Source organism: Lethenteron reissneri, chromosome 67 (assembly GCF_015708825.2).
Source record: "Lethenteron reissneri isolate LAM-NWPU_2019-01 chromosome 67, ASM1570882v1, whole genome shotgun sequence".
Lineage (NCBI taxonomy): Eukaryota > Metazoa > Chordata > Hyperoartia > Petromyzontiformes > Petromyzontidae > Lethenteron > Lethenteron reissneri.
Genome location: NC_083845.1, coordinates 5542917 through 5569911, shown reverse-complemented (window position 1 = coordinate 5569911; position 26995 = coordinate 5542917). Strand labels below are relative to the sequence as shown.

General features: G+C 52.6%; 2 protein-coding genes and 3 non-coding genes across 5 annotated transcripts in view; 4 read left to right on the top strand and 1 right to left on the bottom strand.

Annotated features, from left to right (window-relative positions):
• Nucleotides 1-508: 508 nt before the first annotated feature.
• On the top strand, nt 509-599 carry TRNAR-UCU (transfer RNA arginine (anticodon UCU)). The gene is given in 2 exon segments: nt 509-545; nt 564-599. It is a non-coding gene; the product is annotated as a tRNA-Arg (tRNA).
• An 808-nt stretch (nt 600-1407) lies between these two features.
• On the top strand, nt 1408-1498 carry TRNAR-UCU (transfer RNA arginine (anticodon UCU)). The gene is given in 2 exon segments: nt 1408-1444; nt 1463-1498. It is a non-coding gene; the product is annotated as a tRNA-Arg (tRNA).
• Nucleotides 1499-2247: 749 nt separating this feature from the next.
• On the top strand, nt 2248-2338 carry TRNAR-UCU (transfer RNA arginine (anticodon UCU)). The gene is given in 2 exon segments: nt 2248-2284; nt 2303-2338. It is a non-coding gene; the product is annotated as a tRNA-Arg (tRNA).
• Nucleotides 2339-9052: 6714 nt separating this feature from the next.
• On the top strand, nt 9053-25311 carry NAPRT (nicotinate phosphoribosyltransferase). The gene is made up of 9 exons (XM_061578773.1): nt 9053-9578; nt 9911-10024; nt 14039-14670; nt 19780-19907; nt 20020-20102; nt 23139-23269; nt 23994-24109; nt 24630-24823; nt 25167-25311. The coding sequence occupies exons 3-9, from the start codon at nt 14454-14456 to the stop codon at nt 25309-25311; spliced, it is 1014 nt and encodes a 337-aa protein (XP_061434757.1). The 5' UTR covers nt 9053-9578; nt 9911-10024; nt 14039-14453.
• A 36-nt stretch (nt 25312-25347) lies between these two features.
• LOC133360121 (uncharacterized) overlaps nt 25348-26995 on the bottom strand; it is a 57090-nt gene continuing 55442 nt past the window's right edge. Inside the window, exon 6 of the mRNA XM_061578707.1 lies at nt 25348-25542. Within this exon, the coding sequence (XP_061434691.1) occupies nt 25348-25542 (195 nt within the window). The remainder of the gene's footprint in view (nt 25543-26995) is intronic.

Sequence of the window (26995 nt, the reverse complement as noted above, 5' to 3'; positions counted from 1 at the left end):
GTACAGCACACCGGTGTGTTGGAGAGCAAATCCACAACATTTACAATCCGAGTACGACATTTGGCCAGTAATTGCAACTGGCATCATCAGGCGGACAGCCAGATTCAGGGAGACATCCTCCCAGTCTCGTGGCGTTCTGTAGAGTTTAGACGGAAGGGGTTCATCTGCTGGGTTGGAGGGCAAATCCACAACATTTACAATCTGAGTACGACGTTTCACCAGTAATTACAACCAGCATTATACAGGTAGGAACAACAGTTCCACACTGCCCACCAGGGATTATTTGTCTGTCGTGCATAGCCCCTCCCAAACATGTACGCTCCCGGATTGGTTGAAATGCGTCACGTGACCGCGAGCTTTCTGTCGTGCACGAATGCGCTGTCCAACCAAGTTCCTACCTGCCCACTCTGAAGGAACGTGTTCAGGCAGATCGCCAGAACATGCCAGAACAAATTGTCTGCAACGAAACAGGAGGATATGTCCACAGACCTGGCCATTGCTCCATGTGGGCCCCGTGGCGCAATGGATAGCGCGTTGGACTTCTAGCGGAACTTGTGGCGGACATTCAAAGGTTGTGGGTTCGAGTCCCGCCGGGGTTGGATTTTTTATAAATAAATAAAAATACGAACCAAAACACGCACAAAGGTTTAATTGGTGGGCGCTGTGGTTTTCCAATAAAAGCAGGCTTTGGGTCGTGGCACAACGGATAGCGTGTTGGAGCTGGAGCTGTGGTTGATAGTCAAAGGTTGCGGGTTTGAGTCCTGCCCGGGTCAGATATGTTATCAATGACTATACTTTCTGATCTCTAATACATCATCTCACGTTGAACACTAAAATAAAGGTTTTTTTGGGGGGGGTAAGGTTTGTCACGTAAACAGAACATGCCGATTCGTTACTCGTACAGCACACCGGTGTGTTGGAGAGCAAATCCACAACATTTACAATCCGAGTACGACATTTGGCCAGTAATTGCAACTGGCATCATCAGGCGGACAGCCAGATTCAGGGAGACATCCTCCCAGTCTCGTGGCGTTCTGTAGAGTTTAGACGGAAGGGGTTCATCTGCTGGGTTGGAGGGCAAATCCACAACATTTACAATCTGAGTACGACGTTTCACCAGTAATTACAACCAGCATTATACAGGTAGGAACAACAGTTCCACACTGCCCACCAGGGATTATTTGTCTGTCGTGCATAGCCCCTCCCAAACATGTACGCTCCCGGATTGGTTGAAATGCGTCACGTGACCGCGAGCTTTCTGTCGTGCACGAATGCGCTGTCCAACCAAGTTCCTACCTGCCCACTCCGAAGGAACGTGTTCAGGCAGATCGCCAGAACATGCCAGAACAAATTGTCTGCAACGAAACAGGAGGATATGTCCACAGACTTGGCCACTAACAACAGGTGGGCCCCGTGGCGCAATGGATAGCGCGTTGGACTTCTAGCGGAACTTGTGGCTGACATTCAAAGGTTGCGGGTTCGAGTCCCGCCGGGGTCGGATATTTTAAAAAATTGAAAAAATACGAACCAAAACACGCACTTAGGTTGATTTAGTGGGCGCTGTGATTCTCCAATAAAAGCAGGCTGCGAGGGAATCACCAAACAGTTATCTATTTGGTGTGTGAACATCTTATCACCCAGGCGGCCGTGTCACATCGTTACTCGATCGCAGTGTTGCTTGCCAATTCATCGATTCGAAATCATTCGCCAAATACGAAGCGACATCCATTGAACAAAGTTGTTTTTGATGATGTTGTTAGTATTACGATTGTTATTGATTTTTGCGTCCGATTTAATATTAAACCATAGTCTGTTAGTGCATTGTTTAATGGTGCTATCGCCTCTGATTTAATATTAAACCATAGTCTGTTAGTGCATTGTTTAATGGTGTTTTTGAGTCCGATGTAATATTCAACTTTAGTCTGTTAGTGCATTTGAAGAGGAGTCGGAGAATGGTTAAAGCACTTCTTTATTTCTCCAAGGCACAGCAACACTCGTTCCAAAACCAACACATCCCACAGCTCCTTTTAACCCCTCCATCTCCGTCCTCGCTCCCAATACACATCCGCCCCGGGCACGCCTGGTCCGGGTGACCACACTGTCCTTTAACCCCTGACCCGCGCGTGTGATTGGTGCGTGTTATTGGTGAGAGTGGAGATGTCGTGTCTGCGTCGTGCGTGTCCGTGAGGTGTTCGTTTGCAACGAAACAGGAGGATATGCCCACAGACCTGGCTAGTGCAACAGGTGGGCCCCGTGGCGCAATGGATAGCGCGTTGGACTTCTAGCGGAACTTGTGGCTGACATTCAAAGGTTGCGGGTTCGAGTCCCGCCGGGGTCGGATATTTTAATAAATTATAAAAAAAATACGAACCAACATACGAACCAAAATACGAACCAAAACAAGCACTCAGGTTGATTGGGGGCGCTGTGGTTCTCCAATAAAAGCAGGCTGCGAGGGAATCACCAATCTTGCTGATAGATTTGCCAATGCAAAACAGGTATCTATTTGGTGTCTGAACATCTTATCACCAGAAAGGATATTGCATGCAGTTGAGCAAATGGCTAGGAGAGGCAGGCAACATCACGTGTGTTATCCACCCATGTGTGAGCCATGTTTTGCTTCGTAGTTTTTTTTATTGCTTTCGTATAAGTGCCGATAACATTTACATGTCTGAGTCAGGTTACGCAATAAGCCTGTTTTGTTGGTAACACTGCACGTCTATGCGCGTGCAAACGATATCGCATCTGAATCTGATTGACTCTGTTGTGGGTCATGCAGAGGTCGCAAACGGGGTTTGATTCCTTACCCGTACCCGTACCCGGCCGCACCAGGATCGCAAACGGGTACCCGTACCCGGCCGTACCCGTACCCAGCCGGGTACGGGTAGGGTACGGGTATTGGGTACCTGATTGCGACCTCTGGGATGAAGCCATGTTGCAGGCGCGGGTGGGTTGATTCTAGGAACTTGAATTGTGAGAAGAGACAAGACGTTGGGAAATGAGTGACAAACGGTGACTCACCAGTGACTCACGATCTACCCGTACCCGGCCGCACCAGGGTCGCAAACGGGTACCCGTACCCGGCCGGGCACGGGTAGCCGGGTATCGGGTACCCGATTGCGACCTCTGGGGGCATGGTTTTGCTGATGTGGTAGGATAAGGTTGTTTTTTTTACTTCCAGATACAATTTAAAGCTGTGGCTTTCCAACCGCACCAGTTTCCCTCTACCACAGACCTTCCCTAAGGTTGTTCCTGGTCAGTATTTACTTAACTATAGACACACGTGAGCATGCGGCATTCTGAAATACTGAACAGCATGGCATTACTATGATACCTCCTTTACCAGTGGCAAAATATAGTAATAGGTTTGTACCCTTTCAACTGGTACAAAAACGGACACCTTTATACAAGGCATCATGTTTGCAATAACCACAACACAAGCAGTCAAAATGCAAACAAAAAGAAACAACTCTGATGATGATAATGATATGCACTGTCCTTGAAGTTGATTGGTCCACACCCGAGACAGCTTTTCTTAGAGCCTAGTCTCCATTGGTGTTGGACCAGATGACGCCAAAAGGCGCACAACTCAAAAACAGTGCACTATCAGAGTATTGAGAGCTCGGGGTAAGCATTTACACTATGAGACAGAGGTGGGACAAAGTCATTGTTATGCAAGTCCAAGTCGAGTCTGAAGTCATCAAATTCATGACTCGAGTCTGACTCGAGTCCAAGTCACATGACTCGAGTCCACACCTCAGAGGTGGGACAAAGTCATTGTTATGCAAGTCCAAGTCGAGTCTGAAGTCATCAAATTCATGACTCGAGTCTGACTCGAGTCCAAGTCACATGACTCGAGTCCACACCTCAGAGGTGGGACAAAGTCATTGTTATGCAAGTCCAAGTCGAGTCTGAAGTCATCAAATTCATGACTCGAGTCTGACTCGAGTCCAAGTCACATGACTCGAGTCCACACCTCAGAGGTGGGACAAAGTCATTGTTATGCAAGTCCAAGTCGAGTCTGAAGTCATCAAATTCATGACTCGAGTCTGACTCGAGTCCAAGTCACATGACTCGAGTCCACACCTCTGCTATGAGACATCTCCTTTACCAGTGGCAAAATATAGTAGTAGGTTTTTACCCTTTCAATTGGTACAAGCATGGCATCAGGCGCCTTCTGCACAATAGGCAGCAAATGTGTCGTTTCAAGAAATATTCAGAAACGTTTAACACCGTGGAGGGGAAGCTTTATTTAAACATCGAGGTAGCTCTGAGGTGGTGCCATGACGTTTCTGGCCACTGGGGGGCGCATTCGAAAACGCAGCAGGTAATAAAATATAAAAAATACGTAGAATGGAAATAATAAAATAATAAAAATAAAACATCATAATAGAATTCTCACGACGTTTCGGCCACAACGCAAGCAGCCGTCCTCAGGTGGAGAACAGGTCTGTCGAGAAGACAGAGTCTGAATGACAAGCCCCAGGCTTGGACTATTTAAGCTGGGATGGAGGGGCAAAGAGCGCCTTTGCAAAAGAATTTGACGTCACAAAGCTCTGCCTCCCCCCCCCAAAACCATATTTCCATTTTGAAAATAAAACATGCTTCAAGAAGAACAGGTCTGTCTTTCCGACAGACCTGTTCTTCACCTGAGGACGGCTGCTTGCGTTGTGGCCGAAACGTCGTGAGAATTATTTTATTATGTTTTATTTTTATTATTTTATTATTTCCCTTCTACGTCACTTTACCGAAAGAACCAAGAAGACGAATCCCTGCAGTCACGAAAGAAGCTTTACATCGAAAAATAAACCTGCAGTCCACGCTGCTCACTTCACGATGTTCAACTTTTGAAGTGTGGTGGATGCAATCTTAAAGACGACACAGTGGTTTCCTCCCCTGATGGCGTGGAGTTCTCCTATCCGGGAGCGGCTGCAGAAGCCAAGGCAGCGCATCGACCGGCGTCTTGTGTGTGTGGGGGGGGGGCAGAAGAAGCAGCCAGGAGCTGGGATCCAACTCAGGCCTCTCGACCCTCGCCAAGACTGCTGCCAGCTGAAGCCTCTGTCCTGGCCTACCAGCTGCAGTTCAGTGAAGCAGATGCATGCCTGTCAACCCCTTATCAGTGTTCATATTCTTAGATTTTTTCGGTAAAGTCACGTAGGTAAAAAATTAAAGTAAAATGGCCCTTATCAGTGCCCTACTTTATTACGGACCAATTCAGACCTTATTGCTCACCCCGTGCCGCTTATAAATCTCAGTGTTTATCCTGCAAAGTCGCATGACAAGGGAGAAACACAAACAAATAGGCAAAAGTCATGTTCATCTTCTCGGTTCGTTCGGTAAAGTCACGTAGAAGGGAAATAATAAAATTAAAAAAATAAAACATAATAAAATAATTCTCACGACGTTTCGGCCAAAACGCAAGCAGGTCTGTCGGGGAGACAGCGTCTGAATCAGAAGCTGTCTCCCCGACAGACCTGGTCTTAAGTTGGCCGGATTGGCGTGTGTGTGCGCCAACACCACCACCACCACCACGACACAATGATCTTGCATGCACTCGCCAAGTGAAGTCGAAGACGGCATCTGACACGGAGTCGAGTTGAAGGTGAAATTAGGACACCGGAATACAATCGTAAAGACGACTTGAAACACTTCTCTTGAGATAGCACTTTATTGAAGACACGTTCCTCTCGACATCAGACACCCACTGCAACAGCCCCGAGTCTCCCGCGCATCTTCCTTTAATACCTACACGAAGCCACGCCCCCCTTCTCGATCATTCTTGCTGACTCTGGACGTTAGCTCCAATGGCAGACTCCACCGTCCTATTCCGTCGCCTGACCACGCTCCATTCTCGATCTTTCCCGTAGCCACCAGTCCCTTCGCACTCGCAGTTGACCCCCCTGTTATTGCCTCCCATGGCCAACAGTCCCTTTGCACTCACAACTGACTCCCCTGTCATTACCTCCCGTGGCCACTGGTCCATTCGCACTGCAGGCTGACTCCCCTGTCATTTCCTCCCAAGGCCACTAGTCCATTCGCACTGCAGGCTAAAGACGACTTGACACATCACTCTTGAGATGACACGTTCCTCTTGACATCAGGCGGAGACCCCCACTGCCACAGACCCCACTGCAACTCTGGAGACAAAGGCGGCCGGGCGTGGTGCTGGCTGACCACCCAACCCCCCTCGTGTGCTGTGCCGGCCTTCACAGATTACCAGCACTTGCCTCTACAGCAGGCATGTCCAAAGTCCGGCCCGCGGGCCAATCACGGCCCGCGGGCAGATTTCATACGGCCCGCCACTTCGATCTTATAACGTGTTAATTATGGCTCGCTAGCTCTGTCAGAATAAATACATCGTAAAACTCATGGAAATTTAAGGTATTCTATATGCAGTTTGTTCAATGTTATCTGACTGAATGAAAGGCAGAATTGCGTTTTTAGAGTTGTTCCCGTCTGCCTGAGTGGCTTATATTTGGTTACATTGTCATTTGAAAAATAAAGGTAATTGTGACAATGAAAATAGTTTTGTAACAGTGTGTATTTTCACGTAACTTTTGTGGTTAAAACAACGTCAAAAGGAACTATTGGCCCCCGGGCATCTTCACTTTATCAAATGTGGCCCTCTTTGCAAAAAGTTTGGACACCCCTGCTCTATAGTCTGTTAAGGCTACACAGGTGTAGTGACATAAGAAGGGAGGGGCTGCTGGGGGCTCTGGGACCCTGGGCGGGCCAGGCGCTTAAGCCTCTTGGCGCCACCAACGGGGGGTGCTGTGTGTGCTCTGTGGGATATCTGGGGGCGCACACGGCCCCACCCCTCGTTGGGGACTAGGTATAAAAGGGGAGCTCCCTGGACGATCAGGGCCAGTTGTAGCTCAAAACCCAAGACCCAAGACCAGCCATCTGAGGACCCTGGGATGTTGTGAGGGCCAGTGGTGGGACTCTGGAACTCCCGGCTCTACGACCTTGTGAGGGCGAGTTCCAGAGCGTAGCCAGAGTAGTGTATCTAGGCTGTGTACCTAGGCTGTGTACCTGGGAGTTGTTACAGAGTATCAGGACTGTTGGACTGTTGGAGTGCTGTTGGATTGTACCAGAGCGTAGCCAGAGTAGTGTATCTAGGCTGTGTACCTAGACTGTGTACCTAGGGAGTTGTTACAGAGTATCAGGACTGTTGGACTGTTGGGAGTGCTGTTGGATTGTAATAAAGAAGTTACCTCTACAAGTGTCTCCGGAACCTGTTACATTTAACAGGGAAGGGGGGGGGGTGTACGTGTGGGAAGGGAGGAGCACGTGGTTTAGAGAACGTACGTCATAGGCAGCAGTGGGGCGGGGGGGGCGGGGCTAGGACACGTCACGTGCTGGGACGTAGAACTTCTTTCGCACCGTACGCAGCCGGAGGCCTTCATCCAGCAGTGGACTGGCCAGGGTTGATGACGGTTGCACGTGGGGGGGGGGGGGGGGTGGAATCGTTTTGCGATGACGATGTCACGATGTGCAGAGTGTGCGCGCTTCAATCGCCACTGTGTCCATAGGTCAAGGTCCAGAGGCCGCTGTTGGTTTGATATGCAGGCTGTTGTTTTTGTTGCAAGATTTGCAGAACCGATGTGGGTCTCTACGCGAGTCCATGGGTCACTATACAATGTATGGGTTCTCTCAGTGAGTCTATGGGTCATTATACAATCTGTGGGTCTCTCAGTGAGTCTATGGGTCTTTATACTATGTATGGGTCTCTATGTGAGTCTATGGGTCTCTCAGTGAGTCTATGGGTCTCTCAGTGAGTCTATGGGGCATTATACAATCTATGGGTCTCTATGTGAGTCTATGGGTCTCTCAGTGAGTCTTTGGGTCTTTATACTATCTATGGGTCTCTGTGTGAGTCTATGGGTCTCTCAGTGAGTCTTTGGGTCTTTATACTATCTATGGGTCTCTGTGTGAGTCTATGGGTCTCTCAGTGAGTTTATGGGTCATTATACAATCTATGGGTCTCTATGTGAGTCTATGGGTCTCTCAGTGAGTTTATGGGTCATTATACAATCTATGGGTCTTTATTTGAGTCTATGGGCCTTTATATAATCTATGGGTCTATAAGTGAGTCTAAGGGTCTGTATACAATCTATGGGTCTCTATACAATCTATGGGTCTCTATGTGAGTATATGGGTCTCTGTATAATATATAGGTCTCGAAGTGAGTCTATGGGCCTCGATACAATATTTGGGTCTCTAAGTGAGTATATGGGTCTTTATACAATATATGGGTCTCTATGTGAGTCTATAGGTCTCGAAACAATATATGGGTCTCTATGCGAGTCTATGGTTCTCTATACAATATATGGGTCTCTGTGCGAGTCTATGGGTTTCTGTGTCAGTCTGTGGGTCTCTGTGTGAGTCTGTGGGTCTCTGTGCAAGTCTATGGCTTTCTGTGTGAGTCTGTGGGTCTCTGCGTGAGTCTATGGGTCTCTGCATGAGTCTATGGCTCTCTGTGCGAGTCTATGGCTCTCTGTGCGAGTCTATGGGTCTCTGTGCGAGTCTATGGCTCTCTGTGCGAGTCTATGGCTCTCTGTGTGAGCCTATGGCTGTATGGGTATGCAAGTGTAATAAGAAGAGTTGATCATCTTCAGCCAACTTTCTTGCCAATCCACTGCCGTACTGACGGTTCTTGCGGGGGCGGGGGGGGGCGGTCGTTTTGACCATACTTCACCAATCCCCAATTTCCATCACGACGCCACGCGAGGGAGAGCGAGAGACAGAGAGAGAGAGGCAGGGACACTTTGTAAAGTTCAAACGCCCGCATCATTCTCGAACGCAGAGGGAGGCGCATGGGGGGTGGGGTGGGGTGGGCATCCGCATGCCTTTTGGGGTACACTCTGGAAAAGCGCGTTAGCTGCCCCCCTCCCTCCCTCATCCTCCTCCTCCCCCCCAGTTCATCGTGACCTTTTGTCAAAGTGCACCCAAGAAAAAACACTTTCGCGAGACTCACGGCCGAGAACCCACGCCGCGACTTCGACTGCGTTGCCATCAAACTCGGAGTTTCAGTCGGCACGTGGCTACCTGCAAACCCAGCCGCTGCTGCTGCCGCTGCTGCTGTTGCTGCTGTTGTTGTTGCTGTTCTTGCTGCTGCTGCTGTTACTGCTGCTGTTGCTGCTGCTGTTCTTGCTGCTGCTGCTGTTACTGCTGCTGCTGCTCCTGCTGCTGCTCCTGCTGCTGCTCTTGCTGCTGTTCTTGTTGCTGCTGCTGTTACTGCTGCTGCTGCTCCTGCTGTTGCTCTTGCTGCTGTTCTTGTTGCTGCTGCTGTTACTGCTGTTGCTCTTGCTGCTGCTCCTGCTGTTTTTGCTGCTGCTGCTCCTGCTGCTGCTGTTACTGCTGCTGTTCTTGCTGTTGCTACTGCTCCTGCTGCTGCTCTTGCTGCTGCTCCTGCTGCTGCTGCTGTTGTTGTTGTTGTTACTGCTGTTACTGCTGCTGCTCTTGCTACTGCTGCTGCTGTTACTGCTGTTGCTCTTGCTGCCGCTGCTGCTGTTCTTGCTGCTGCTGCTGCTAACTCGTCATCCACGCTCCTCCTGTGAGCGCTTCTGGTTTTGCCCGTGAGTTTGCGGGGGGGCTCTGAGATTCGCGCAGCGTCCAAGCGGAGGGAGGGGATTGTGGTGGTGGTGGTTGGAGGGTGGTGGTGGTTGTTGGAGGGTGGTGTACAAGATAGTGGTGGTGGTGGTGGTAGGGGTGGTGTACAAGACAGTGGTGGTGGTTGTTGGAGGGTGGTGTACAAGATAGTGGTGGTGGTGTTCAAGACAGTGGTGGTGGTGGTGGTAGGGGTGGTGTACAAGACAGTGGTGGTGGTTGGTGGTGGTGGTAGGGGTGTTGTGCAAGAGGGGGGTCAAGTTGGGTCAAGAGGTTGTGTGTTTTTGCGATTGAGATGCAGGGGCCGTCACAGGCAAGCGGAGCGGCGGCGTTGGTGGTGATGATAGTGGTGGTGATGGTGGTGATGATGGTGGTGATGGGAGATGCCTCTCAACAGATCTACGTCGTCTAAGTGGTGGGTTTACGTCGAGATAAGACAACCACCACCATCACCACCTCCCACCTCCCACCACCACCACCTCCACCCCCACCACCACCACCCCCACCACCTCCACCACCACCCCCACCACCCCCACCACCCCCACCACCACCTCCAACCACCACCCCCACCCCCACCACCACCACCCCCACCACCTCCACCACCACCCCCACCACCCCCACCACCACCTCCAACCACCACCCCCACCACCTCCCACCACCACCACCTCCACCCCCCCCACCACCACCTCCTACCACCCCTCCCACCACCACCCCCACCACCTCCACCACCCCCACCACCACCACCCCCACCACCTCCACCACCACCCCCACCACCCCCACCACCACCTCCAACCACCACCCCCACCACCTCCCACCACCACCACCTCCACCCCCCCACCACCACCTCCTACCACCCCTCCCACCACCACCCCCACCACCTCCACCTCCCACCACCACCCCCACCACCACCACCCCCACCAACTCCACCACCACCCCCACCACCCCCACCACCACCTCCAACCACCACCCCCACCACCTCCCACCACCACCACCTCCACCCCCCCACCACCACCTCCTACCACCCCTCCCACCACCACCCCCACCACCTCCACCTCCCACCACCACCCCCACCACCACCACCCCCACCACCTCCACTACCACCCCCACCACCCCCACCACCACCTCCAACCACCACCCCCACCACCTCCCACCACCACCACCTCCACCCCCCCACCACCACCTCCTACCACCCCTCCCACCACCACCCCCACCACCTCCACCTCCCACCACCACCCCCACCACCACCACCCCCACCACCTCCACCACCACCCCCACCACCCCCACCACCACCTCCAACCACCACCCCCACCACCTCCCACCACCACCACCTCCACCCCCCCACCACCACCTCCTACCACCCCTCCCACCACCACCCCCACCACCTCCACCTCCCACCACCACCCCCACCACCACCACCCCCACCACCTCCACCACCACCCCCACCACCCCCACCACCACCTCCAACCACCACCCCCACCACCTCCCACCACCACCACCTCCACCCCCCCACCACCACCTCCTACCACCCCTCCCACCACCACCCCCACCACCTCCACCTCCCACCACCACCCCCACCACCACCACCCCCACCACCTCCACCACCACCCCCACCACCCCCACCACCACCTCCAACCACCACCCCCACCACCTCCCACCACCACCACCTCCACCCCCCCACCACCACCTCCTACCACCCCTCCCACCACCACCCCCACCACCTCCACCTCCCACCACCACCCCCACCACCACCACCCCCACCACCTCCACCACCACCCCCACCACCACCTCCAACCACCACCCCCACCACCTCCCACCACCTCCACCTCCCACCACCACCCCCACCACCACCACCAGCGCTATGAACCCGGCGAACCGGGTTCGATTCCCGCTCACGGCCATCACCACCAGTGACGATTTTCTGAACCGGTGCTGGGCCTCCCCTAGGTCGACTCAGCCTCGAATGAGTACCTGGTGCAGTGTGTAGTAAACATCGCCACTGGGGAGACAAAGGGGGTCGGACGTGGTGCTGGCCACCCACCCCTCGTGTGCCGTTCCGGCCTTCATAGGTGCTCGCTAACAGCACTTGCCCCTACAGTCTGTTACAGGCTACACGGGGGATCTTTGTCTTTGTCGTATATAATGGGATGTGTTCACGGACGTATAGTACGTACTGTAATAGGCAAGACCACCTTACCACGTGGTAAGGGGCCGTCCATAAATGACGTCACGCACTTAGGGGGGGGGGGGGGTCAGACATTTGTGACGATGTGTGACGAGGGGGGGGGGTGAGAAATGTGACGTCACATCAAAATGCGCAACTTTAAATCAATGTAGATAACACGTTCGACTTAATTAAATAGACTTTTAATAAATGTTTTCTTCTACAACATCTGAGTGCAGCGCCACATTAAATACGCACTACAATGACAATCGTTTAAAGCGATTTGAAGCATGTTTTATTTTTTTGGGGGGGGGGGGCTGACTTTTTGTGACGCCGTGTGACGATGGGGGGGGGGGTCAAAAATTGCCCAAAATCGCGTGACGTCATTTATGGACGGCCCCAAAGGCTTCAATCCAGCAGTGGATCGATGAGGACACGTGCCCAACGCGGAACGCCAATCGGCGCATTGACAGACCCATACATAGATACGCGTGAATTCACACATTGCTAAACATAGCACGGGTAGATACAGAATATGTCGGATACAAAGACAAAGACCCCCCCCCCTTCCCCTCCACCGTGTAGCCTCAACTCCCCGTTGGGGCAAGTGCTGTTAGCGAGTGGCATTAATCGAGACCGGCACGGCACACGAGGGGGGATGGGTGGCCAGCACCACGCCCGGACCGCCTTTGTCTCCCCGGTGGCGATGTTTACGAACACAACGCACCGGGGAACTCGTTTGAGGCTGAGTCACCCTAGGAGAATCGAACTCAGGTTACCGCAGCATAGTGCTAACCGCTGCGCCACCGCTCCCCACGTTGACAGACGCACCGCGACGCTTGTGCCAGGCTAGGTGCACATTGAGGACACACACAGTTGTACGCAGAGATTATCCTCACCGGCTTGCCCACGGTAACAGCCGGGTCTTTATGCGAGTCTGTGGTGTCCAAACCTCGAATCTGCGTGGGCGTCTATGTAAGTCTATGGGTTTCAGTCTTAGTGTATGGGTCTCTGTGTGCGCGTATGGGTCTCTGTGTGAGTCTATGGACCTCTGTGCGAGTCTATGGGTCTCTGTGTGAGGCTGTGGGTCTCTCTGTGAGTCTGCGGGTCTCTGCGTCTCTGTGTGAGTGTATGGGTCTCTCTGTGAGTCTGTGGGTCTCTCTGTGAGTCTATGGGTCTCTGAGTCTCTCTGTGAGTCTATGGGCCTCTGTGTGAGTTTGCGGGCCTCTGTGTGAGTCTATGGGCCTCTCTGTGGGTCTATGGGCTTTTGAGGCTCTGTGTAAGTCTATGGACCTCTCTGTGAGTCTATGGGTCTCTCTGTGAGTCTATGGGTCTCTAAGTCTCTGTGTGAGTCTATGGGTCTCTGAGTCTCTATGTGAGTCTATGGGTCTCTGTGTGAGTCTATGGGTCTCTGAGTCTCTATATGAGTCTATAGGTCTCTGTGTGAGTCTATGTGTCTCTGAGTATCTGTGTGAGTCTATGGGTCTCTGTGTGAGTCTATGGGTCTCTGAGTCTCTATGTGAGTCTATAGGTCTCTGTGTGAGTCTATGTGTCTCTGAGTATCTGTGTGAATCTATGGGTCTCTGTGTGAGTCTTATGGGCCTCTATATAAGGGGCCTAAGAGCAAGGAGATTGAGGAATGAGCCCTTCAGGGAGTTGTCTGTGGCGTGGAGGTCGCTGCGTGGTTTCTGAGCAGCAGCAGCAGCTGCGGCATTCTGTGAGAAGTGGGAGGAGGATTTTGTGGTTGGTGGTGTGAGTGTTGGTGGTGTGAGTGGTGGAGATGTGAGCGGTGTGAGTGGTGGAGGTGTGAGTGGTGGAGGTGTGAGAGGTGGTGGTGGTGGAGATGGTGGTGGTATGAGTGGTGGTGGTGGTGTGAGTGGTGGTGGCGGAGGTGAGTGGTGGTGGTGTGAGTGGTGGTGGTGGAGATGGTGGTGGTGGTGTGAGTGGTGGTGGTGGAGATGGTGGTGGAGATGGTGGTGGTGGTGTGAGTGGTGGTGGTGGAGGGGGTGTGAGAGGTGGTGGTGATGGTGGTGGTGTGAGAGATGGTGGTGGAAATGGTGGTGGTGGACGTGTGATTGGTAGTGGTGCAGTAGGTGTGAGTGGTGGTGGTGTGAATGGTGGTGGTGGAGGTGTGAAAGGTGGTGGAGATGTGAGTGGCGGTGGTAGTGGAGATGGTGATGCCACCAACAGCGTCCGCCACGTTGACATCTCCTCTACCTTGTGTTTTCAAATCCTTGCAAACCTCCCTCAACCAACATCCTCGCGAAGACAAAGGCTACCCTCAACCAGGCCTCGAATATCAGCGACCACCTTCACCATCATCACCACCACCATCATCAACCACACTACACAGAGAGACACTGCACCAACCACTACCACCATCATCACCACCACCCCATTTATCATCACCACCTCATCCATCTTCACCACCATCATAAACTACCATCACCACCACTACCACGACCATCATCATCTCCACCAACCACCATCATCACCACCACCTCATCCACTACCACCACCTCCACCACCATCATCATCTCCATCAACCACCATCATCATCACAACCCCATCCATCATCACCACCACCATCATAAACCACCATCATCACCACCACCACAACCACCCACCTCATCCACTACCACCACCACCTCCTCCTGCCTACCACCACCGCCGTGGTGAGACGATGGCAGCTTCGAGGAGGTCCATGATGCCCGGCGCCCTCCACACGGACTTCTACCAGTTCACCATGGCCTACGCGCTGTGGCGGTCCGGCAGAGCTTGTGCCAGGGCCTGCTTCGAGGCCTCGTTCCGCCGCGCGCCCTTTGGGGGCGGCGCGGCCCTCAGCGCGGGTCTCGCCGACTGCGTGGCCTTCATCCAGGCCTTCCGCATCGACGCCGAGGGTGAGGAGGGAGACGCACTGCGCTGATGGACACGCTACGCAGAGAGACACACTGCACAGAGAGACACACTGCACAGAGAGACACTGCACAGAGACACTACGCAGACAGACACACTGCGCAGAGAGACACACTGCGCAGAGACACTGCACAGAGACACTACGCAGACACACTGCGCAGAGAGACACACTGCGCAGAGAGACACACTGCACAGAGAGACACACTGCGCAGAGACACTGCACAGAGACACTGCAGAGAGACTACACAGAGACACTGCACAGAGACACTACGCAGACAGACACACTGCGCAGAGAGACACACGGCGCAGAGACACTGCACAGAGACTACACAGAGAGACAAACTACGCAGACAGACACACTGCGCAGAGAGACACACTGCACAGAGAGACACTGCACAGAGACACTACGCAGACAGACACACTGCGCAGAGAGACACACTGCGCAGAGACACTGCACAGAGACTACACAGAGAGACACACTACGCAGACAGACACACTGCGCAGAGAGACACACTGCACAGAGACACTGCAGAGAGACTACACAGAGACACTACGCAGAGAGACACACTGCACAGAGATACACACTGCACAGAGACACTGCACAGAGACACTGCAGAGAGACTACACAGAGACACTACGCAGAGAGACACACTGCACAGAGAGACACACTGCACAGAGAGACACACTGCACAGAGAGACACACTGCACAGAGACACACTGCGCAGAGAGACACACTGCACAGAGAGACACTGCACAGAGACACTACGCAGACAGACACACTGCGCAAAGAGACACACTGCGCAGAGACACTGCATAGAGACTACACAGAGAGACACACTACGCAGACAGACACACTGCGCAGAGAGACACACTGCACAGAGACACTGCAGAGAGACTACACAGAGACACTACGCAGAGAGACACACTGCACAGAGATACACACTGCACAGAGACACTGCACAGAGACACTGCAGAGAGACTACACAGAGACACTACGCAGAGAGACACACTGCACAGAGAGACACACTGCACAGAGAGACACACTGCACAGAGAGACACACTGCACAGAGACACACTGCGCAGAGAGACACACTGCGCAGAGACACTGCACAGAGACTACACAGAGAGACACACTACGCAGACAGACACACTGCGCAGAGAGACACACTGCGCAGAGACACTGCACAGAGACTACACAGAGAGACACACTACGCAGACAGACACACTGCGCAGAGAGACACACTGCACAGAGACACTGCAGAGAGACTACACAGAGACACTACGCAGAGAGACACACTGCACAGAGATACACACTGCACAGAGACACTGCACAGAGACACTGCAGAGAGACTACACAGAGACACTACGCAGAGAGACACACTGCACAGAGAGACACACTGCACAGAGAGACACACTGCACAGAGAGACACACTGCACAGAGACACACTGCGCAGAGAGACACACTGCACAGAGAGACACTGCACAGAGACACTACGCAGACAGACACACTGCGCAGAGAGACACACTGCGCAGAGACACTGCACAGAGACTACACAGAGAGACACACTACGCAGACAGACACACTGCGCAGAGAGACACACTGCACAGAGACACTGCAGAGAGACTACACAGAGACACTACGCAGAGAGACACACTGCACAGAGATACACACTGCACAGAGACACTGCACAGAGACACTGCAGAGAGACTACACAGAGACACTACGCAGAGAGACACACTGCACAGAGAGACACACTGCACAGAGAGACACACTGCACAGAGAGACACACTGCACAGAGACACACTGCGCAGAGAGACACACTGCGCAGAGACACTGCACAGAGACACTACGCAGACAGACACACTGCGCAGAGAGACACACTGCGCAGAGACACTGCACAGAGACTACACAGAGAGACACACTACGCAGACAGACACACTGCGCAGAGAGACACACTGCACAGAGACACTGCAGAGAGACTACACAGAGACACTACGCAGAGAGACACACTGCACAGAGATACACACTGCACAGAGACACTGCACAGAGACACTGCAGAGAGACTACACAGAGACACTACGCAGAGAGACACACTGCACAGAGAGACACACTGCACAGAGAGACACACTGCACAGAGAGACACAACACTGCACAGAGACACACTGCGCAGAGAGACACACTGCGCAGAGACACTGCACAGAGACACTACGCAGACAGACACACTGCGCAAAGAGACACACTGCGCAGAGACACTGCACAGAGACTACACAGAGAGACACACTACGCAGACAGACACACTGCGCAGAGAGACACACTGCACAGAGACACTGCAGAGAGACTACACAGAGACACTACGCAGAGAGACACACTGCACAGAGATACACACTGCACAGAGACACTGCACAGAGACACTGCAGAGAGACTACACAGAGACACTACGCAGAGAGACACACTGCACAGAGAGACACACTGCACAGAGAGACACACTGCACAGAGAGACACACTGCACAGAGAGACACACTGCGCAGAGACACTGCACAGAGACACTACGCAGACAGACACACTGCGCAAAGAGACACACTGCGCAGAGACACTGCACAGAGACTACACAGAGAGACACACTACGCAGACAGACACACTGCGCAGAGAGACACACTGCACAGAGACACTGCAGAGAGACTACACAGAGACACTACGCAGAGAGACACACTGCACAGAGATACACACTGCACAGAGACACTGCACAGAGACACTGCAGAGAGACTACACAGAGACACTACGCAGAGAGACACACTGCACAGAGAGACACACTGCACAGAGAGACACACTGCACAGACCCACACACTTGCGCAGAGAGACACACTGCGCAGAGACACTGCACAGAGACACTACACAGACAGACACACTGCGCAGAGAGACACACTGCGCAGAGACACTGCACAGAGACTACACAGAGAGACACACTACGCAGACAGACACACTGCGCAGAGAGACACACTGCACAGAGACACTGCAGAGAGACTACACAGAGACACTACGCAGAGAGACACACTGTACAGAGATACACACTGCACAGAGACACTGCACAGAGACACTGCAGAGAGACTACACAGAGACACTACGCAGAGAGACACACTGCACAGAGAGACACACTGCACAGAGAGACACACTGCACAGAGACACACTGCGCAGAGAGACACACTGCGCAGAGAGACACACTGCACAGAGAGACACACTGCGCGGAGACACTGCACAGAGAGACTACACAGAGAGACACTACACAGAGACACACTACGCAGACGGACACGCTACGCAGACAGACACACTGCGCAGAGAGACACACTGCGCAGAGACACTGCACAGAGACTACACAGACACACTACACAGAGACACACTGTGCAGACGGACACGCTACGCAGACAGACACACTGCGCAGAGAGACACACTGCACAGAGACATTGCGCAGAGACTACACAGACACACTACGCAGACACACTGCGCAGAGAGACACGCTGCACAGAGAGACACACTGCACAGAGACACTGCAGAGAGACTACACAGACACACTACGCAGACAGACACACTACACAGACACACTACACAGAGACACTACAAAAACAAAGACCCCCCCCCAGACACTACACAGACACACTACACAGACACACTACACAGACAGTGCGTGGCCAAGTGGTCACGAGGGATAATTACAGGAGGGACCATCGGGGATTTTTTCGATTTAAAGCTTTCGTGACTGCAGGGATTCATCTTCTTGGTTCTTTCGGTAAAGTCACGTAGGATGGAAATAATAAAATAATAAAAATATAACATAATAAAATAATTCTCACGACGTTTCGGCCACAACGCAAGCAGCCGTCCTCAGGTGGGGAACAGGTCTGTCGAGAAGGCGGCTGCTTGCGTTGTGGCCGAAACGTCGTGAGAATTATTTTATTATGTTTTATTTTAATTATTTATTATTCTCCTTCTACGTGACTTTACCGAAAGAACCAAGAAGAACCATCGGGGATGTTCTGGATTGGCCGAGACAGTTCGAGAAGGGGGGCGTGGCCTGGGGGCGTGGTCAGGGGGCGGGGCTAGACCACGTGGGGGGGGGGGGGTATATAAGTCGGAGGCTGAGAGAGCTTGGGACTGCCCTGGGATCGGGATGGGCTGGTTCTACGCCGTCGCTGTCTTCGTGTCGTCTCTACTTGGGTGCTGGCCTAGCCCCAGTATCTCCTGTCATCCTAGCCCCAGTATCTGCTGTTATTTTAGCCCCAGTATCTGCTGTTAACCTAGCCCCAGTATCTGCTGTTATTTTAGCCCCAGTATCTCCTGTCATCCTAGCCCCAGTATCTGCTGTTATTTTAGCCCCAGTATCTGCTGTTAACCTAGCCCCAGTATCTACTGTTATCTTAGCCCCAGTATCTGCTGTTATCCTAGCCCCAGTATCTGCCCGTGTAGCCTGTAACAGACTGTTGGAGCAAGTGCTGTTAGCGCTTATGAAAGCCGGCACGGCACACGAGAGGGTGGGTGACCAACACCACGCCCGGCCGCCTTTGTCTCCCCCAGTGGCGATGTTTACACATCGCACCGGGTGCTCATTTGAGGCTGAGCCGACCTAGGGGAGGCCCAGGTGAGTCTAACACTGAGCTGTATTCAAGTTTAAGTTCATGTATTAGGTATAGCCCTGTGAGCCATTCGGCTCTTGAATCGGGTGCAACCGCAACAAACAAAAAACAAAAACATGAACAAAAAAATATCTTAACATGAATATGTGACTTGAGTGCAAACAGAAAATCCAAGAAAAGACAGCAAAACATTGCAGAAAAAAATCACCGTACACCAACGCTGTGTGCAAAAATCCCAGTGGGATGCAAGTCAAACAACCAACAACAACCACAAGACAACTTAGATTAAGGCCATCAGTCTAACTCTGTACTACAACAAACAAACATGGCTAATCCAATACACTTTTCGAAATCACCAAAATAAAGCCATGAAACCAATGAAACAGTGATCATAGGAACTGTGATGGAATTTTCACAATAAATGGGTGAGTGCAGGCCACATGAACCACCTTTACCTCTGTCCACAGACATCGACTTCCTGCGCGCTCACCTCCCCGATCACGTGCCCGACGAATTCTACGCGTTCCTGTCCGGGCTGGATGCCTCCGATGTGGTTCTGCACGCCCTGCAAGAAGGGACTGTCGCCTTTCCTCAGGTACGGCAGCCACCGCCGGCGTCCTCCCCCCCCTCCCCGCACCCCCGAACAAGCGCGGTTGGCTACGTACGGTGCGAAAGAAGTTCAATGCGCGTGCGTGTCGGGTTGACAGGTTCCCCTGCTGCGCGTGGACGGCCCCCTGTGTTTGTTGCAACTCCTGGAGACGCCGCTGCTCAACTTCATCAACTACGCCAGGTAACCTCCGCGGTCGCCTTTCCCACCACCACCACCACCACCGCCGCCGCCGCCACCGCCGCCACCGCCGCCGCCGCCACCGCCACAGGGCGATCCCCCCTCACTATTTAAACCGCCTCGCCGGCGTGAACTTCACAACGCAAACGTCGGCTCACCTGCAAGCGCTGGGAATTCAAACGATCGGTTTGACTGTCGCACGACGACGGTCGTTTTGCGTACGGCGGAGTGTGTGGAAAAGTGCCGCCACCTCTACCGCGCGTGTGCACCAGAGAGTCACGTGCAGAAGAAGTAGGAGGGATCTCGGATGTGGCTCTGTTATATCCACTTCCACGAGCCGTTCTGTGCGGACCAGAGCGTCACTTGAAGTAGGAGGGATCTCGGATGTAGCTCTGTTATTTCCACTTCCACGAGCCGTTCTGTGCGGACCAGAGCATCACTTGAGGTAGGAGGATCTCAGATGTAGCTCTGTTATATCCACTTCCACGAGCCGTTCTGTGCGGACCAGAGCGTCACTTGAAGAAGGAGGGATCTCGGATGTAGCTCTGTTATATCCACTCTCACGAGCCGTTCTGTGCGGATCAGAGCGTCACTTGAAGTAGGAGGGATCTCAGATGTAGCTCTGGTATATCCACTTCCACGAGCCGTTCTGTGCGGACCAGAGCGTCACTTGAAGTAGGAGGGATCTCAGATGTAGCTCTGTTATATCCACTCTCACGAGCCGTTCTGTGCGGACCAGAGCGTCACTTGAAGTAGGAGGGATCTCGGATGTAGCTCTGGTATATCCACTTCCACGAGCCGTTCTGTGCGGACCAGAGCGTCACTTGAAGTAGGAGGGATCTCGGATGTAGCTCTGGTATATCCACTTCCACGAGCCGTTCTGTGCGGATCAGAGCGTCACTTGAAGTAGGAGGGATCTCGGATGTAGCTCTGTTATATCCACTCTCACGAGCCGTTCTGTGCGGACCAGAGCGTCACTTGAAGTAGGAGGGATCTCGGATGTAGCTCTGGTATATCCACTTCCACGAGCCGTTCTGTGCGGATCAGAGCGTCACTTGAAGGAGGGATCTCGGATGTAGCTCTGTTATATCCACTTCCACGAGCCGTTCTGTGCGGACCAGAGCGTCACTTGAAGTAGGAGGGATCTCAGATGTAGCTCTGTTATATCCACTCTCACGAGCCGTTCTGTGCGGATCAGAGCGTCACTTGAAGAAGGAAATATCTCGGATGTAGCTCTGTTATATCCACTTCCACGAGCCGTTCTGTGCGGACCAGAGCGTCACTTGAAGGAGGAGGGATCTCGGATGTAGCTCTGTTATATCCACTTCCACGAACCGTTCTGTGCGGACCAGAGCGTCACTTGAAGAAGGAGGGATCTCGGATGTAGCTCTCTGATCTCCAGTTCCATTAATGGACCAAAGTAAAATAATACATATTTTTTTAGTTGATGGCTTGAGTCACAAGGCCACAGCGTGCACCGCCGTAGGGGAGTGCCTTCGTTCGTCGTTGCTGCCGGTAATTTGTCGAGCGCCGATGCTGACCGAGGGCTGAACTAAAACTAAACACTTTTTTATTTTACCAGGTAAGGCCCAATGAGCTACATAGCTTATTTTCAGAAGTGACCTCGCCACAAATGATAGCTCAACGAAGTGGCTTATCATCACGTGGATGGAAAAAAAAATTCACACCACGGGGAGAGAGACACGCAAACTCCAAATATACAGCAGGCGTCAGGGTCGGGATCGAACCCACAACCTCCTGCACACCAGGCGAGGTAGTTAACATCTCACCATGGGGAGAATATGCAAACTCCAAATATACAGCAGCAGGCGTCAGGGTCAGGATCGAACCCACAACCTCCTGCATACCAGGCGAGGTAGTTAACATCTCACCACGGGGTGACCATGCAAACTCCAAATATACAGCAGGCGTCAGGGTCGGGATCGAACCCACAACCTCCTGCACACCAGGCGAGGTAGTTAACATCTCACCATGGGGAGAACATGCAAACTCCAAATATACAGCAGCAGGCGTCAGGGTCAGGATCGAACCCACAACCTCCTTCATACCAGGCGAGGTAGTTAACATCTCACCACGGGGAGAACATGCAAACACCAAATATACAGCAGCAGGCGACAAAGTCAGAATCGAACCCACGACCTCCTGCACACCAGGCGAGGTAGTTAACATCTCCTCGCCACCGTGATGATGATGAGAGAGAGAGACACGCAAACTCCAAATATACAGCAGCAGGCGTCAGGGTCAGGATCGAACCCACGACCTCCTGCATACCAGGCGAGGTAGTCAACATCTCCTAGCCACCATGGTGATGATGATGATGAGAGAGAGAGAGAGACACGCAAACTCCAAATATACAGCAGCAGGCGTCAGGGTCGGGATCGAACCCACAACCTCCTGCACACCAGGCGAGGTAGTTAACATCTCACCACGGGGAGAACATGCAAACTCCAAATATACAGCAGCAGACGTCAGAGTCAGGATCGAACCCACGACCTCCTGCGCACCAGGCGAGGTAGTTAACAGGGTCGGGATCGAACCCACGACCTCCTGCGCACCAGGCGAGGTAGTTAACAGGGTCGGGATCGAACCCACGACCTCCTGCACACCAGGCGAGGTAGTTAACAGGGTCGGGATCGAACCCACGACCTCCTGCGTACCAGGCGAGGTAGTTAACAGGGTCGGGATCGAACCCACGACCTCCTGCACACCAGGCGAGGTAGTTAACAGGGTCGGGATCGAACCCACGACCTCCTGCACACCAGGCGAGGTAGTTAACAGGGTCGGGATCGAACCCACGACCTCCTGCACACCAGGCGAGGTAGTTAACAGGGTCGGGATCGAACCCACGACCTCCTGCGTACCAGGCGAGGTAGTTAACAGGGTCGGGATCGAACCCACGACCTCCTGCACACCAGGCGAGGTAGTTAACAGGGTCGGGATCGAACCCACGACCTCCTGCATACCAGGCGAGATAGTTAACATCTCATAGCCACTGTGGCCCGCCCCCCGTCTGCGCAGCCTGGTGGCCACGAACGCGGCACGCTTCCGCTTGGCCGCCGGCAGCCATGTGGAGCTCATGGAGTTGGGCCTCAGGAGAGCCCAGGGCCCAGACGGGGCCCTCTCCGCCTCGCGCTACGCCTACCTGGGAGGTGAGACACGGGGGGGCGTGGGGGGGCGGCAGTCAGGTCAAAGGTCATTTCCTAGTGGCTTGGCCGCTGTTTGTGGCTGCCCGTATGTTATGTAGCTTTTAAACTTAATTTAGAGCTTTCGTGACCGCAGGAATTATTCTTTGGTTCTTTCGGTGAAGTCACGGTATAAATATAAAGTAATGAATTAGATTAAATAATAGCATACGACGTTTCGATTGCAACACAAGCAATCGTCATCAGGTATAAATTAAATAGAAACACAAATCTAGTATACTTAGAAATGTAATGTAATACAACAGAGAGTCGGATAACATAACAGTCAACACCCTACTTGGTTGATTACGTTCTTCCTGAGAATGCTACATTTGGGAGAGAGATAAAACACAGAACCAGAGACATATAGACAGACCTATAAGCAGACAGATATCACAGAGATACATAGAGAGAGACACATACATAAATGAAATAGAAACACAAATCTAGTATACTTAGAAATGTAATGTAATACAACAGAGAGTCGGATAACATGACAGTCAACACCCTACCTGGTTGATTACGTTCTTCTTGAGGATGCTAAATTTGAGAGAGAGATCAAACACAGAACCAGAGACATATAGACAGACATATAAGCAGACAGATATCCGATTAGCACGGTTGTCTGCGTACGGCACGGAAGAAGTTCCCGGCGAGCATTGCGAGCGATGCCGATGTGCGCGTGCGCAAGGGTTCGACGCGACAAGCAACGTCCTTGCGGCCCAGGTGCACGGCGTGCCGCTAGCGGGGACGCAGGCTCACTCCTACATCACGGCCTTCAGCGGCCTCCACGACCTCACCGACCGGGTAACCACGACGCCGCACGTCGCAAAAGGTCAACGTCATCTTCAGCACCGGCTTGGTCTCTACCAGGGGTCGGGAACCTTTTTGACTGGGAGAGCCATAAAAGCCAAATATTTCTAAATATATTTCATTGAGAGCCATATAGTATTTTTTACGTATAATAAATTAAATATGTCTTACTTTTAATGCGACTTCTGGTGCTGCGTGATTTTGCTGATGGCCTTGTAGTCTGGTTCATACGTGGTGAGGTCGAGCTTTGTGCAGGCGTGACCCGTGAAATGTATCTTCAAAACTAATTTCTGTTTACTTTAAAATGACACGGTATTATTAAGCAATATCACAAGTATTTTAAAATCAGTTCCAAACTGATTTATTTTTATTTTTTCAACTCAAAATTGTCTGGGAGCCATATGCCGTCACCGGAAGAGCCATATATGGCTCGCGAGCCATAGGTTCCCGACCGCTGGTCTATACCGTCACTGCCCCCCGCCGTCTCCCGATGATCGCTCCCCGCCTCTCCCAGGAGCTGGCCGTGCCGGACGGGGGGCCGACGGTTGACCTGGTGGCGCTGTCCTTGGAGTGGCGTCGGCGCGTCTGCTCGCTGCTGGGCCGCGCCGAGCGCGACGCCCGCGACGCGGAGCTCGCCGCGTTCGTCTCCTACGCCCAGGCCTTCCCGCGCAGGCTGCTGCTGCTGGTCGACACCTACAGCGTGCACAGGTAGCGCCGCCGCACGGACGGTACAAGCCACGAAAAACCGGCGCGACCCGGGTTTCCGTACCCGGCGCCAGTGATGGTTGTAGAGAACCGGTTCACAGGTCCACCTCCTCCTCCCCTAGGTCGACTCGGCCCCAAATGAGTACCTGGTTGCGGTGCGTAGGAAAACATGGCCACTGGGGAGACGAACGGCGGCCCAGGGCGCGGTGCCACCCGCTCGTGTGCCACAGTGCCGGCCTTCGTAGCTGCTGCTGCTGCTGCTATTCGCCAACGGCGCTTGCCCCGACAGTCCGCCGAGGCTACACGGTGGGGCGGGGACCTTTGTCTTTGCGTGCGCGCGTCACAGCAGCGGCGTGGTGAACTTCTGCGCTGTGGCGCTGGCGCTGGCGGCGCTGGGGCTGCGGGCCGTGGGCGTGAGGCTGGACAGCGGGGACCTCGCGCGGCAGTCGCTTGACGTGCGAGCGGCCTTCCGCCGCTGCGCCCAGAGGTGAGGCAGCGCGGCCGCGAGGGGCCCAGGGCGCACGGCGTCACGCGCCATGCGACGCGTGACGGCGCACCGCTATCATCGTCGTCGTTACCATCGTGGTCCTCATGGTTGTCCTTGTTACCCGGTCGTGTCCCCCCACCCCCCCCCCCCCCCCCCGTGGCAGCTTTGAGCTGCCGTGGTTCTCGGAGCTGAAGATCGTCGCCAGCAACGACGTCAACGAAGAGAAGATCCTCGCCTACAACAAGCAGGTGGGGGGGGGGGGGGCTGAACGATTTATCGATTTCAGGGGGGGAGGGCTGAACGATTAATCGATTTCAGGGGGGGGAGGGCTGAACGATTTATCGATTTCAGGGGGGGGGAGGGCTGAACGATTTATCGATTTCAGGGGGGGGAGGGCTGAACGATTAATCGATTTCAGGGGGGGCAGGGCTGGACGGTTAATCGATATCAGGTGGGGCAGGGCTGGACGATTAATCGATTTCAGGTGGGGGGAGGGCTGAACGATTTATCGATTTCAAATCGATTCATCGCAATTTTAAACGATGCGATTTAGCAAATCGCAAAGGCTGCGATTTTTTTGCGATTTGAAAAGTCCTGTTACTTTCTAGTTGGAATTGTTTTTTTCATCTTCTTGGTTCTTTCGGTAAAGTCACGTAGAAGGGAAATAATAAAATAATAAAAATCAAACATAATAAAATAATACAATTCTCACGTTTCGGCCACAACGGCTGCTTGCGTTGTGGCCGAAACGTCGTGAGAATTGTATTATTTTATTATTTCCCTTCTACGTGATGACTTTACTGAAAGAACCAAGAAGATGAATCCCTGCAGTCACGAAAGCTTTAAATCGAAATTTAACAATTGTTCTATGTTTGATTGTTCTATTTCAATTTAAACATTTTGGAAGCAATTCATATCTTTTAAGTTCTCATCCTTGCATTAGAATATATAGAGAGCGGTTCATATTGTGATGGTATCATGTGGTAGTCATGCTCCATCACACGTTTTAAATCGATTACACAGTGAATATTGAACTGAAGCTTGACTTTAAAAAAATTCGTAATCACAATATCCGTAAAAAAAATTCGCAATTCCATATTTCCCCCAAATCGCCAGTTCGCCGGTCTCGGCCCGGTCCGCCGTAGCCTCGCGTTAGGCCCGGGCTGCGTAGGAGGCTTTCGCGACCAGTATCATCCACAATACATTTCGATTTAAAGCTTTCGTGACTGCAGGGATTCATCTTCTTGGTTCTTTCGGTAAAGTCACGTAGAAGGAAAGTAATAAAATAATAAAAATAAAACACAATAAAATAATTCTCACGACGTTTCGGCCACAACACAAGCAGCCGTCCTCAGGTGAAGACCAGGTCTGTCGAGGCGACAGCGGTGGTGGTGTTTTCTTTTAGACGCTGTCTAAAAGATTATTTTATTGTGTTTTATTTTTTATTATTTTATTACTTCCCTTCTACGTGACTTTACCGAAAGAACCAAGAAGATGAATCCATAATACAGTGAAACCTTGGATTGCGAGCATAATTCGCTCCGGAAACGTGTTTTGTAATCCAAAGCACTCGTACATCAAAGCACTCGTGTATCTATTCGTGACTGCAGGGATTCATCTTCTTGGTTCTTTCGGTAAAGTCACGTAGAAGGAAAGTAATAAAATAATAAAAATAAAACACAATAAAA